Raw genomic sequence first — 13,949 nt, 5'->3', positions numbered from 1 at the left:
AAAAGTTTTTTACAGCCTGAGTAAAGTTTACTGAGGATTAGTTAAGCCCACAGATTTGGACTGGCGATAGATTTCCAGAAATCTCACAGGGACCATAAAAACAGAAATGCAACAACAGAAAATAACATTATACAAAGTGTCAATCGTTATTTACAAATATAAGACAACTCACGACAAGAGAGACACCGCAGCACTACATAAAGAGACCTAAGATGACAACATAGTGTGGCAGCAACACATGAAAACACAGCATGGTAGCAACATGGCAGCAGCAAAACATGGTACAAACATTATTGGGCACAGACAACAGCACAAAGGGCAAGCAGGTAGAGACAACAATGCATCACGCGAAGCAGCCACAACTGTCAGTAAGCGTGTCCATGATTGAGTCTTTGAATGAAGAGCTACACCACTGAAGACATGATTGAAAATCAGTGAGGCATGACAGTGTATCAGTGTACCTCGGTAAACCAGTTCTGTGAAGTCATTGTCTTTCATCTATCCAGTAAAAGGTGTGATTTACAGAGGCCTGAGTTCAGAGGTGCTCAGGTGGGGCCATAGCCCACCACTACATCTCCTGCACTCATCTCCACCTCCAGTAGAGGGACGTGTTGTCTGTCATAGCCAGAGGCTGTGAAATCCATGTCCTCCACCTCCAATGTCCTCGAGTCTGATTCCTTTGAGTCATCTCCACACAGCAGCACAGAGCATAGCTGTGTCACCTCCAGAAGCTCAGACCGTAATTGGCTTCTACTGTCCAATAAGCCCTCTCCCACCTGCCTACAACTAATGGAGTGTTGAAGGTAAGCCGAAAATCCAACGCTAGTGGTTGCTTCCTCTTCCTCTTCTGAAGTTTCCAACGTGCTCTGGGATGTGGTGGTAGCTGGTTCTATGCCACTGATGTGCGCTATGATCTCGCATTGCAGGTCCATTATATTCTTGTCATGTGTGTTTGATAGGTTTGAAGCCTGTGAAACAATGAATACATAGCTAAATTGAGATAAGTCAGCTCAGAGGGAGTATGGTTACTGTCTTGGACCAGAAAAGAAAGTGATAACATATACTGTTCTAGCAACAAGAAAAAGCATCGGATAGGATGAACTTGTCCCAGAGGGGAAAATAGTATACGACACACAGTACTGCTGTATACATAATATACACTATATATTTACACATTCTACATAATACATACATTGCACGTTACCCACCATATACATTATGCGCTTACCAAAGTCCTTCGAAAATTGGACAAGTTTCTTTTCCGTATGCTTCTCTTGCAGAGCCTTATTATCACAAAGACTACAAAGGCCACAATGCCAATGATGATCAATGACAAAATCATGAGCAAAGATGATTCCAGTGAAATTGTTTCTGCAGATAGATAAACATATCAGTCACTGAATCATTTAACTAGCATACTATGTTATTGTAAGATAACTTTCCATAGACACTATTCATTTTGACTATAATAATTCATCAAAACTGCAATAATTCATACAAACAAAACGCTAGAATTAAATAACGCCTACTTGGACCAGATATAACAAAAAAATGTAACGTCAACAAAGGTAGTGTACTTACTGTGTTCATAGCCACAGATGGGTCCTATTCTGCTGAACATAACTGTGTGGCTCTTTGCATACCCCTCCAGACTAACACAGTACTGCTCCTTCTTCTCCAGGACTGTGAAGTGATGACGGCAGACTTTGTCTTTTATCTGACACTCAAAAGGGCCATCAGTCTGCAGACAGAAGAAAGAATATGCAACCAGTAAATCAGCTAATGTCAACACCATCGTTAAGTATCCATTAGTCATCATTACTAATGCACTGAGCAAAGTAATTAAATGGATATGACCAGTGTGTACCCTCTGTATGTATACTGTAAATTGTAACCAATTATGGGAAATTTTCATCATACTTACATTTTCATAGGTTACATGGTAAAGTAAGCTTTTGTCATCTACACGTATGCGAGACTCTTTCAGTTCTGTGTACAGGTGGTAAGGGTTGTCGAAGCTAACTGTGACCTCCATATCCTTCATTGACACTTTTACAGCAGGGAAATCCAACTTGCCTGAGATAAAATTAAAAGGGTATTAGAGTAGAGTTAGAGAAAAAGCCTGCAGTAATGAATATACTGACCTGGAGGAGGACTACCTGAATATACTGACCTGGAGGAGGACTCCCTCAATATACTGACCTGGAGGAGGACTACCTCAATATACTGACCTGGAGGAGGACTACCTCAATATACTGACCTGGAGGAGGACTCCCTCAATATACTGACCTGGAGGAGGACTCCCTCAATATACTGACCTGGAGGAAGACTACCTCAATATACTGACCTGGAGGAAGACTACCTCAATATACTGACCTGGAGGAAGACTACCTCAATATACTGACCTGGAGGAGGACTCCTTCAATATACTGACCTGGAGGAGGACTACCTCAATATACTGACCTGGAGGAGGACTACCTCAATATACTGACCTGGAGGAAGACTACCTCAATATACTGACCTGGAGGAAGACTACCTCAATATACTGACCTGGAGGAAGACTACCTCAATATACTGACCTGGAGGAGGACTCCTTCAATATACTGACCTGGAGGAGGACTACCTCAATATACTGACCTGGAGGAGGACTACCTCAATATACTGACCTGGAGGAGGACTACCTCAATATACTGACCTGGAGGAAGACTACCTCAATATACTGACCTGGAGGAAGACTACCTCAATATACTGACCTGGAGGAAGACTACCTCAATATACTGACCTGGAGGAGGACTCCTTCAATATACTGACCCGGAGGAGGACTACTTCAATATACTGACCTGGAAGAGGACTCCCTCAATATACTGACCTGGAAGAGGACTACCTCAATATACTGACCTGGAGGAGGACTACCTGAATATACTGACCTGGAGGAAGACTACAGTACCTCGATTTTGTCATATATAGACAGTACCAGTCAAAAGTTTGGACACGCCTACTCATGAAAGGGTTTGTCTTTATTTGTACTATTTTCTACATAGTGAAGATATGAAATAACACCAAAAAAGTGTTAAACAAATCAAAATATATTTTATATTTAAGATTCTTCAAAGTAGCCACCCTTTGCCTTGATGACAGTCTGCACACTCTTGAAGGAGTAGGTGTGTCAAAACTTTTGACTGGTACTGTACCTCTCTGTTGCTTGGATGGATGTCATTTTTATGTCACAAAGAAATCACATTTCTTACAAGGAGGAAAAATATAGGTATGTTTTCAAAACCCACTTTTGAAAACATTGTACTTACACGTGATGTCAGCTGTAAGGTCTCTACTAAATGTGAATATCGAGGACTCCAGAGATGCCGATTCCACCGTTCCATCACTGGCCGTTATAGTCACAAAGTAGCGATCCAATTCTTTAGCATTCCATATGAAGGGGGGGAGGTCATAATGATGCGGTTTAGTGGAATCCAGCAGAAAACTATGATCACTAAAAACAGGGAGCATTAGATACATTTAACAGAAAGACGGCACTCAACCAACAAACAGAGTTAGAAACTGTTAATAGATCATGTGTCATAGTTGAATAAGCAGATAGTTCTGTTAGGATATTGTTTCAGGTAACAGGCTGTGGTTAAGGTATCTGATGCCCATAACATATGCATACTATTCTTTTCAATCAAATTATATACACTGAAAAAAATAAAAACGTAACATGCAACTATTTCAAAGATTTTACTGTGTTACAGTTCATATAAGGAAATCACTGGAATTTACTGAGTTACAGTTCATATAATACATTCTTTAGGCTCTAATCTATAGATTTCACATGACTGGGAATAGAGATATGGTCACAGATAGCTTTTTTTTTAAATAGGGGCGTGGATCAGAAAACCAGTCAGTATCTGGTGTGACCACCATTTGCTTCATGCAGCTCGTCACATCTCCTTTGTACAGAATTGATCAGGCTGTTTATTGTGGCCTGTGGAATGTTGTCCCACTCCTCTTCAATGGCTGTGTGGAGTTGCTGGATATTGGCAGGAACTGGAACATGCTGTCATATACATCGATCCAGAGCACCCATAAAAATGCACAATGGGTGACATGTCTGGTGAGTATGCAGGCCATGGAAGAACTGGCACATTTTCAGCTTCTAGGAATTGTGTACAGATCCTTGTGACATAGGGCCCGTGCATTTTCATGCTGAAACATGAGGTGATTGCAGGGGATGAATGTCACGACAATGGGCCTCAGGATCTCGTAACAGTATATATCGATAAAATGTCAAGACCCTGGTGAGGACGACGAGCACGCAGAGGATCTTCCTTGAGACGTTTTCTGACAGTTTGTTCCAAAATTCTTCAGTTGTGCAAATCCACTGTTTCATCAGCTGTCCAGGTGTCTGGTCTCAGACGATCCCGCAGGTGATGAAGGCCGATGTGGAGGTCCTGGCCCGGCCATGGTTACACGTGGTCTGCGGTTGTGAGGCCGGTTGGAAGTACTGCCAAATTCTCTAAAACTACGTCGGAGGCGGCTTATGGTAGAGAAATTAACATGAAATTATCTAGCAACAGCTCTGTTGGGCATTCCTGCAGTCAGCATTCCAATTGCATGCTCCTTCAGAAACCGAGACATCTGTGGCATTGTGTTGTGTGACAAAACTACACATTCTAGAGTGGCCTTTTATTGTCCACAGCACAAGGTGCACATGTGTAATGATAATCCTGTTTAATCAGCTTCTTTATATGATACAACTGTCAGGTTTATCTTGCTCACTAACAGCGACGTTAACAAATTGTGCACAACATTTGCGAGAAATAAACTTTCTTTAGTGCGTATGGAACATTAAAGGGATCTTTTATTTCAGCTCATGAAACATGGGACCAACACTTTACAGGTTGTGTTTATATTTTTGTTCAGTATAGTTAGACAAACTCATATTTCATCAACAATTAAAGCATGATATTACAATCATGAATAAACATTCAGGGCCGGTTTCCCAGACACATACTAAGCCTAGTCCTGGACTAAAATATATTTGAATCTCCATTGTAACATGCTTCTTAGTTCATGACTAGGTTTAATCTGTGTCTGGGACACTGTCCCTCATTGTTATTTCATAGTGTATATCAGAGGAACTTATTGGGAGGAGCTATAGGAGGACGGGCTCATCGTAATAGCTGGAATGGAATTCTGGAACGGAGTCAAACATGTTCTTTATGTGTGTTTGGTACCATTCCATTCAAGCCATTACAATGTGCCCATCTTCCTATAGTCCCTCCCACCAGCCTCCTACCATGGTGTATATGTCATATGTAAGCCATTATGAAGTAATCCAAAACCAAGTCAGCAGTAGCCTGTAGTAGCTACTACTCATTAGAATACCAGCCGAACTCACTTGAGATCCCCATGTAGTATCAATTTGGAGAGAGTTTGATTAAGCAGTTCACTGTAGTTCCAATAAACAGTTGTCTGAAAGTTGGTGCAGCTTACTGTCACATTTTCTGGAGGTGGAACTGTCCAGGAAAAGAAGGCATTACATTTAGTTAGTAGGTTTATGCAGGCAAGGTGAAGAACCTGCCATGCAGGTAGTCTCAGTGTTAACATCTTGAGGCTTTGCTCATGAGGGTTAGTACCAAGGGAACCTTCACCAGAGTACATTGAGTAGACTGGTTGTTCATGGCAATAGCTTTGGAGCAAAGGCGAAACAGTTCCACCTGTCTTGGTAAAGTTACGTATTCAATCATAGGTATAATTTTAAATCAATATGTGATCTAAACTTTGAAGATTGAATGTATGCAGTATCTGCTTGTTGATGCCCCTGAGATGATGCAACCACAATGAGCACTTGTCTCTCAAATACATCATTACAGTTGATGGTTAACTAGCTAGCACATTTTAGCATAGACATGACAGTCAAAACACCTCAAAACATCCCTTATGAAAAAAAGATTGCAGTCAGAGTGCACTATAACTATAACTGCAGTACACTGTGGTATAATTAAGCAATAAGGCATGAGGAGGTGTGGTATATTGCCAATATACCACGGCTAAGGGCTGTTCTTACACACGACGCAACGCAGAGTTCCTGAACACAGACCTTAGCCGTGGTATATTGGCCATACGTCACAAACCCCCAAGGTGCCTTATTGCTATTATAAACTGGTTACCAATGTAATTAAAGCTGTAAAAATACGTTTTGTAATACCTGTGGTATGCATTCTGATATACCACGGCTGTCAGCCAATCAGTATTCAGGGCTCAGCCAAACAGCATTCAGGTCTCGAACCACCCAATTTGTAATTGCAGTTAGAGTGCAGTATAAACGCAGTATGCTGCAAACACTACTTCCAAAATAACCGTTTTTTTACTGCAGTAATTTTTCAGTGTAACTGCAGTACACTGCAATTATTCTGCAACTACTGTGTCCAAAATAACACACTTTTCCTGCAGTTTCAGAACTGCAATCTTTTTTCTAAGGGATGGTATCAATAACAAGATAAAACGAGCCACCTACGAATCCCCATATGGCAGCTTCTTGTAATTGTTGCTAACTATCTGGCTATCCAGTATCACAACAACACACAGATTAATGCCCCAATCAATCGCATCACGAAAATGATGCACTTCCACCGACGGAGGCGAAAGCGCTTTGATAGGATTTTGTTTGTTTTCAAGAAACATTTGAAGGATGAATATTGTTTGTTGTCAACAATCTAAGCCAACCCTGTCTGTTTTGCCCCATAGTTGTGCAAGCGTCGGTTTTGTTGCTAAATAACCAACCCCTCTATACACACTAAATCAAATGAAATAATTTGTTAATCAAAGTGTGATTGAGCAACACGAACTTCCTCATGTCAGCACCTTGGGCCATTTCTGTTAGACAGCTATATGTTCAACCAAACGACACGTCACAACTCTCATCTCAACCAGAGATCTCCATTGACTTATTTTATTTTTATTTATTTTTTACCATTATTTTACCAGGTAAGTTGACTGAGAACACGTTCTCATTTACTGCAACGACCTGAGGAATAGTTACAGGGGAGAGGAGGGGGAATGAATGAGCCAATTGTAATGTATGCAAAAGCACTGCTTTTGTCCTCCTTGAAAATGCCAGGTAAATATTGGCAGCAATGAGGAGGCAAATAAGAGTGTTACTTTGTCCAGGTGAGTTGGGCTACATTGTTGCCCATCTGCATTCATTCAAAATTCCTTCTCATAAACTATTAAACCCATTTTGCAACACTGCCTTACCCACAATGAATTGCAGAAAGCACCTAAGCATTGTCCTGCTCATGCTTATCACAGTAAAGTACTGATGTTTATTTTATGAGCCTACTTGAAAAGAACAGAAAGGTCTGCACACTGAATTACCACTTTTATTGACAACGTTTCTTCGTTAGGTCAAGAGTGTTTTAACAGTCTAAGCAAGCACTCAAGAACATAACCAGTCCAGGGATTTACCACACACCACACCCGTGTTAAACCACCCGCTTCTAAACAGCTTCTACCCCCAAGCCAAAAAACTCCTGAACATCTAATCGAAGGGCTACCCAGACCATTTTCATTGCGGTGCCCCCGCACCTGTGCCCCCGCACATCGACTCTGTATCGGTACCACCCTGTATATAGTCTCGCTATTGTTATTTTACTGCTTCTCTTTAATTACTTGACTTCAATACAAGACTCATTTGACAAACTGTGGTTTTAATAGTTAGGATTGAGGAGTGGATGAGACATAATGGGGAGTTGACTGTAGAGTCGGTTTATTCTAAGGACAGGTTCAAACACAGCGGATGAGACATAATACACCTGAAACCCCACCTCTTTAAGGAATACCTGGGATAGGATAAAGTAATCCTTCTACGCCCCCCCCCCCCCCCCCAAAAAAAAAAGATATAGATGTACTATTGTAAAGTGGTTGTTCCACTGGATATCATAAGGTGAATGCACCAATTTGTAAGTCGCTCTGGATAAGAGCGTCTGCTAAATGACGTAAATGTAAACGTTAAACGTAGGGGTGTGTGTGTGACTGTAGAGTCGGTTTAGGGCAGGTTCAAACACCCGCAGACTTCTCAGAATTACTGCCCATTTGTATTTTTCTAACATCCTTTGGGGACATTTCGAGGTTAGGATACTGACAAAAGATGATGTGAGCTGATTTAGTACATAGTGTGTCGAATTATTACAAGTGGGCAAAACACCATGACTTAAAAAGATAACCTACAGACAAAATTGTTATTGCAGTATTATTACATAGCTAAGCCTATTTCCGCAAATCATCCCTTCCTATTTGTAATCAGAATAATAACAACCCACATTGTTCTTCAATCAAAGCAATGTAGTTTTGTAAGTTTTCATTCGGTTAACAAACTTACCCAGTGTGGAAACCGCTGTGACCAAAACCATCAGGAATGTCAGTGAAACACAAGAAGCCAACATCATGCCTTTTCAAATACAAATCCACGAAATTTAAGGAACCGAAATAACAATTGGATACTTATTCTTAGATTTAAAAAAACAACAACAGCAATCTACCTTTAACCTAAATTATAAGACATAACCGCAAAGCTAAAATGTGTTATCAGACTAGTATCGGTCGTTGACGTAACTGAACGCAGTTTCTCCGGCAGGAAATGACACCGAGGTGTATTTCTTCACAGTTGATTCGAATCGACGCACCTCCGTTTCCTCATTTCATTCTAAGTCATTCTAAAGACTTCTGTAGAATATATGCCTACCCTAGGGGAAAATCCTAGCAATTATTAGGCAGTTAACTAAACTAAATATATCCTAAAAGGACTATATGTCCGTCCAGTCTGAGTTGAGTACAAGAAACATGCGGAGGTCACACCTTGGCTCACCCGATTAGCCACGTGTGGGATACCATATTGTGATTGGTAAGATTTTTCCACCTTTTAATGGGGTGATTGGTGGCTAATCGGGTGCTTGACCTCAACCCAATCTCTCTCCAGTCGCAGGACATCAAAGGACAGGTAAAAAACATGTCAGCCTACCTTGATCAATGCCACCTCCTACTGCTGATTTGTGGTAAAACTTAACATAACAACAAAGAATTGACACAAGCAATTCACAATGAATGTTGTTCATTGCACCCTTGAGAAAGTGACATCAAATGCCCACCTTGGAAAACTTTTGAAACGGGTAGGATTGTTGTACAGGCTATAGTGATGACATTGTAGCACATGGTCCATTTTTTAAAATGTAACTAGGGAAGTCAGTTAAGAACACATTCTTATTTACAATGACAGCCTACCAGGGAACAGTGGGTTAACTGCCTTGTTCAGTGATAAAATGACAGATCTTTACCTTGTCAGCTCAGGGATTCGATTCAGCAACCTTTCGGTTACTGGCCCAACACACTAACCACCTGCCACCCCAATAAGAGCTTCATATACTTTTTAGGCCGTTGTCTATCAAGGAAAAATGATACATAGCTGGATTTCTGGTCCCGAGGTAAAGACGGTTTCAGGTTGGTTGAATATTAGAATATTCGACAGATATTCAGGGTTGTCAGGGATATTTAGCAAATTGGATGCAGTTTATCACAGTGCCATCCGTTTTGTCACCAAAGCCCCATATACTACCCACCACTGGGACCTGTATGCTCTCGTTGGCTGACCCTCACTTCATATTCGTCGCCAAACTCCACTGGCTCCAGGTCATCTATAAGTCTTTGCTAGGTAAAGCCCCGCCTTATCTCAGCTCACTGGTCACAATAGCAGCACCCACCTGTAGCACACACTCCAGCAGGTATATTTCACTAGGCACCCCCAAAGCCAATTCCTCCTTTAGCCGCCTTTCCTTCCAGTTCTCTGCTGCCAATGACCGGAACGAATTGCAAAAATCACTGAAGCTGGAGACTCATATCTCCCTCACTAACTTTAAGCACCAGCTGTCAGAGCAGCTCACAGATCACTGTACCTGTACATAGCCCATCCAACTACCTCATCTCCTTACTGTTATTTTTTTTCTCCTTTGCACCCCAGTATCTCTACTTGCACATTCATTTCTGCACATCTATCACTTCAGTGTTTAATTGCTAAATTGTAATTATTTCGCCACTATGGGCTATTTATTGCCTTACCTCCCTTATCTTACCTCATTTACACACACTGTATATACACTTTGTCTCTATTGTGTTATTGACTGTGTTTGTTTATTCCATGTGTAACTCTGTGTTCTTGTTTGTGTTGCACTGCTTTGCTTTATCTTGGCCAGGTCACAGTTGTAAATGAGAACTTGTTCTCAACTAGCCTACCTGGTTAAATAAAGGTGAAATAAAATTTAAAAAATAATAGTTTTCCTTATGTCCACCAACAGCAGTTAGGGACTGTCAACATAGTGACAAATCAATTTTTAAAAATTTCCATAGCTCTTTAACCATTACTCCTAAATTTTTCTAAACTGGTTGTAGCTAACCCGATGGCATAGACACACATTGCACACACATTTTTTAGTCGATTTACATCTCGCACTATTTTCAAATATTTATTTACATTTTTGAATTTCAATAGCTCTTTGGTCATATGACCTACTGACTTCAAACAAGGTTCAGAATGTACACTCAGTGGGCCTACACATCGCACACCCTGTAGTTTGTCCATTTTCATCTCACACGTTTTAAATTAATTTTTCCAAATTTAAATCGCTCCTTGGTCATGTGACCTATTGACGTCAAACAAGGTTCAGAATGTCCACTGACTACCCTTATTGTCACGGCCGTCGTAGTGAGTAGACCAAAATGCAGCGGGTATGTGAATGCTCATATTTACTTTTATTAGAACACTACACAAAACAAAAAAACGAACGAACGACAGCTAAACAGTTTTGCAGGCTAACCACAGCAGTGCAAAAACAACTTCCCACAAAAGACAGGTGGAAAAAAGGGCTACCTAAGTATGGCTCCCAATCAGCAACAACGAAATACAGCTGTCCCTGATTGAGAGCCATACAAGGCCAACACAAAGAAATACACAACATAGAAAAAACATAGAAATACAAAAACATAGAACCATACCCAAAAACCCCGACAACACAAAACAAACACACCCCTGCCACGCCCTGACCATACTACAATAACAAATAACCCCTTATACTGGTCAGGACGTCACACTTATATAGTCATTGGACTATAGTTATTCCATTGTACTGGATCTAATTCATATTAGCATTTTACATACATTCATAAGTATAATAATTTTTTATGACATACTGTGAAAAACTCTTGGCTGCTGGCTCTGTCACTTTCAGACATGCGCAGAGCAGACTGAAAGGGAAAGGGTAGCTCTTGACTTGAACCACAGGGGTTCTCTGTAAAGAGAGAGTAATCCAAAAGGCACAGACACACCCCTAGACTTTCAATTGGCACCCATGACCTTCATGTATTCTCTCTTGATTGGTCTCCATGGTGCTTAGTCAATGGGAACTCCGTTGCCGGCCCCATTATAAAGTTTTTACACAGTCTGGCAGTCTGACTAAAGTGCCAGAGGTATGAGGAGAGACATCCTCCTTTGTATTTATGGGAACAAATATTTCCTAACTCTTTGGATCCTATTCTTGGACAGTTAGAAGACACAATGTGTCAATGCAAAAAAATTCAAATAAATACTAATTACTGTCCATGAGTAACCTCAACGTTGTGGGTCTGTGGGTGTTTGGCCCAATAAAGTGCCAACTCAATTCTACCACTGACTAGTCTCTCATGACCCTATGAACGGGGACACAGGGCAATAGTTTTAAATCTAAACCAGCCCTTTTTTACTGGAGTACACTAACCCCAAATCTAACCCCTAATTGGGGCTCTTTTCTTGACACACAGTAGCAGTTTACCAGATAAGAAGTTAAGAAGATCAAAAAGTAGATTGTTGTAAGGGTGTATTACGTCCTGTGCTGGCCCCATTGTCATATCCATTCTGAATTCTGAGTGGTAAAATCATAGCTGAAAAATACCTCTATGTATGTGTATACTGTATGTGGGAATGTCTTTTGTCCGTCCTACATGTAGTGTTGATACATGGAATATTCCTCAACTGCATATATCATAAATTGCTATTGCAAAAAGAAGTATTATGTTCAACAACTGACATTTTCAGATATTATTTTGACAAACACACCAACACACTTTGGTGCTTACAATTCATTCTCTATTGTTATAGACTTGATGGGCACTGTCATCTGTCATCTGTGATCTTTATGATATGACTTTCTTTAAGCACGTACTGATGAAACTGTCACTTACTATTTTTGTTCTTAAAGTCTACAAACGCTCTACATTTATTCACTCTGTGATAGGGTTGGATCCTATATGCTACTTTTATTATTGTCCTGTAAATGGTTCAGTGCCTATAATTTAGGCTGTGTGTAGAATGGGGCATAAAGGAAATTACATCTACTACTAAATTACTACTAGATTATAGTGATAAGAAAATCAGCATACAGTTTTGGCCTGTGTATTCATTTGCCTATAACTAATCAGAATTCCATTATGTTTACATAAAAAAGAGAATACTTCAAAATGAGAAGATCCTGCCATGGAAAAGAAAACTGGGTGGACATAAAGTGGAAAGGAGGGGAAATAACTCACACCATGCAGCAGGACACCTTCAGCTGTGGGGTCTTTGTAATGCAGGTTTGATAGTTATATTTTCAATAATGAATGGTAAGCTGTTATGTGACAATTAGGTCAAAAACGTATTTAATTTTTTGGTGTAGATGGCCAAGGAAGTTGCACAGAACTTCCCCAACATCCCCTCCCAAATTGATGTAGAACCTTCACAAAAACACATGGAGCAACTGTGAAAAGAAATGGCAGAGGATATACTAAAAATGTCTGGTATGTAATGACATTTAATTCAAAGTAAATGTAAAATCTTTATTTTTATGTAGTTGTGTGGGACAGCCATATGTTCCAAGTTCAAAGCCAACAACTGCTTCATGTGTGCCACTGATAAAGAACCTGGATGTGGCCCAAAGACTGACTGGGTTAGTAACTTTATTTAACATGTTTATAATCTTTTGACAACAGTGACGGCATGTAAGACAATTTATGATATAACACAATGGATGGCTAATTCGTCATACTGCATTGATATTTGATATTATTTATAAAGTGTTACGTGCTTTGTTTTGTTTTAGATTGAATGTTTTGCATGCCAACGGTGGTTCCATGTGCTGTGCCTAGGAATGAAGACAAAAGAGTTTAGTGTGAAGAACACAAACTGGAAGTGCTGTCTTTGTTGTTGAAAATGTATGTTATACTCTATCCACACTGAAGAGGCTCTGAAATGTACATCAACCAGGGATAAAGAGAAAGTTAACACTGTGAAATGTTTTGTACTTATTTGAAGTAAAGTGTCTGTTGACATGTTGGAAAAGATTTAAGGTCTACAATTTCTGTTTAATTTGTCAATATTACATTTTTATTCATTGATTTACTGGCCACCATTACTGTGGTTACATGTTCAGTATATGTATTGACCAGCAAACCCACTGCAGCCCACCTCACTAGCTCACTCTCCATCCCTGCTTTGGACAATTAATAACATGACTCTTGTACTTTGCCATTTTCCTTTATGGTTGATATTAACGATGAAAGGAGATATTATCTGTCTCTCTCCTATTGTGTACCGCTGTTGAATACTGTGGCAAAATAAAAAACAGGGAAAATAAGTACTTAGAACTACCAATTATTATAGATAAATATTAAAGAAAAGGGTGGACTGGACTGAACCCCCTAATTGTCAAACTAATATTAATGTACAACAATGTAGAAGAGACTGTAACGGCCGTCGTAGGAAGGGGACCAAAATGCAGCGGGTACGTGAATGCTCATATTTATTTTATGACGAACATTACACAAAAACGAAAAAACAAACGACAGCTAGACAGTCTTGCAGGCTAAACATAACAATGCAAAAACAACCT

At 40.1% G+C, this 13,949-nt stretch overlaps 1 protein-coding gene and 1 long non-coding RNA gene across 2 annotated transcripts; one reads left to right on the top strand and one right to left on the bottom strand.

The window, feature by feature from the left end:
• Positions 1-283: 283 nt before the first annotated feature.
• On the bottom strand, positions 284-8,615 carry ifngr1b (interferon gamma receptor 1b). The gene is made up of 7 exons (NM_001360920.1): positions 8,381-8,615; positions 5,399-5,516; positions 3,306-3,490; positions 1,925-2,076; positions 1,582-1,741; positions 1,229-1,371; positions 284-968 (listed from the first exon to the last, which is right to left on the bottom strand). The coding sequence occupies exons 1-7, from the start codon at positions 8,445-8,447 to the stop codon at positions 546-548; spliced, it is 1,248 nt and encodes a 415-aa protein (NP_001347849.1). The 5' UTR covers positions 8,448-8,615; the 3' UTR covers positions 284-545.
• A 77-nt stretch (positions 8,616-8,692) lies between these two features.
• Positions 8,693-13,552, top strand: LOC106564726 (uncharacterized). Its single transcript, XR_001319527.3, has 4 exons — positions 8,693-8,902; positions 12,528-12,654; positions 12,912-13,007; positions 13,161-13,552. It is a non-coding gene; the product is annotated as an uncharacterized LOC106564726 (long non-coding RNA).
• The last annotated feature ends 397 nt before the right edge of the window (positions 13,553-13,949 follow it).

This window comes from Salmo salar, chromosome 12, assembly GCF_965601325.2.
Source record: "Salmo salar chromosome 12, fSalSal1, whole genome shotgun sequence".
Taxonomy (NCBI): domain Eukaryota; kingdom Metazoa; phylum Chordata; class Actinopteri; order Salmoniformes; family Salmonidae; genus Salmo; species Salmo salar.
The sequence above is the reverse complement of the archived record's forward strand: the minus strand, read 5'-3'. Positions and strand labels throughout refer to the sequence as shown.

Coding starts and splice junctions, on each gene's coding strand:
- ifngr1b (NM_001360920.1), bottom strand. CDS start 8,447: ATGATGTTGGCTTCTTGTGTTTCACTGACATTCCTGATGGTTTTGGTC. Junction 1,742..1,924: donor ACCATGTAACCTATGAAAAT/GTAAGTATGATG, acceptor TTCTGTCTGCAG/ACTGATGGCCCTTTTGAGTG. Junction 1,372..1,581: donor CATCTGTGGCTATGAACACA/GTAAGTACACTA, acceptor ATCTATCTGCAG/AAACAATTTCACTGGAATCA.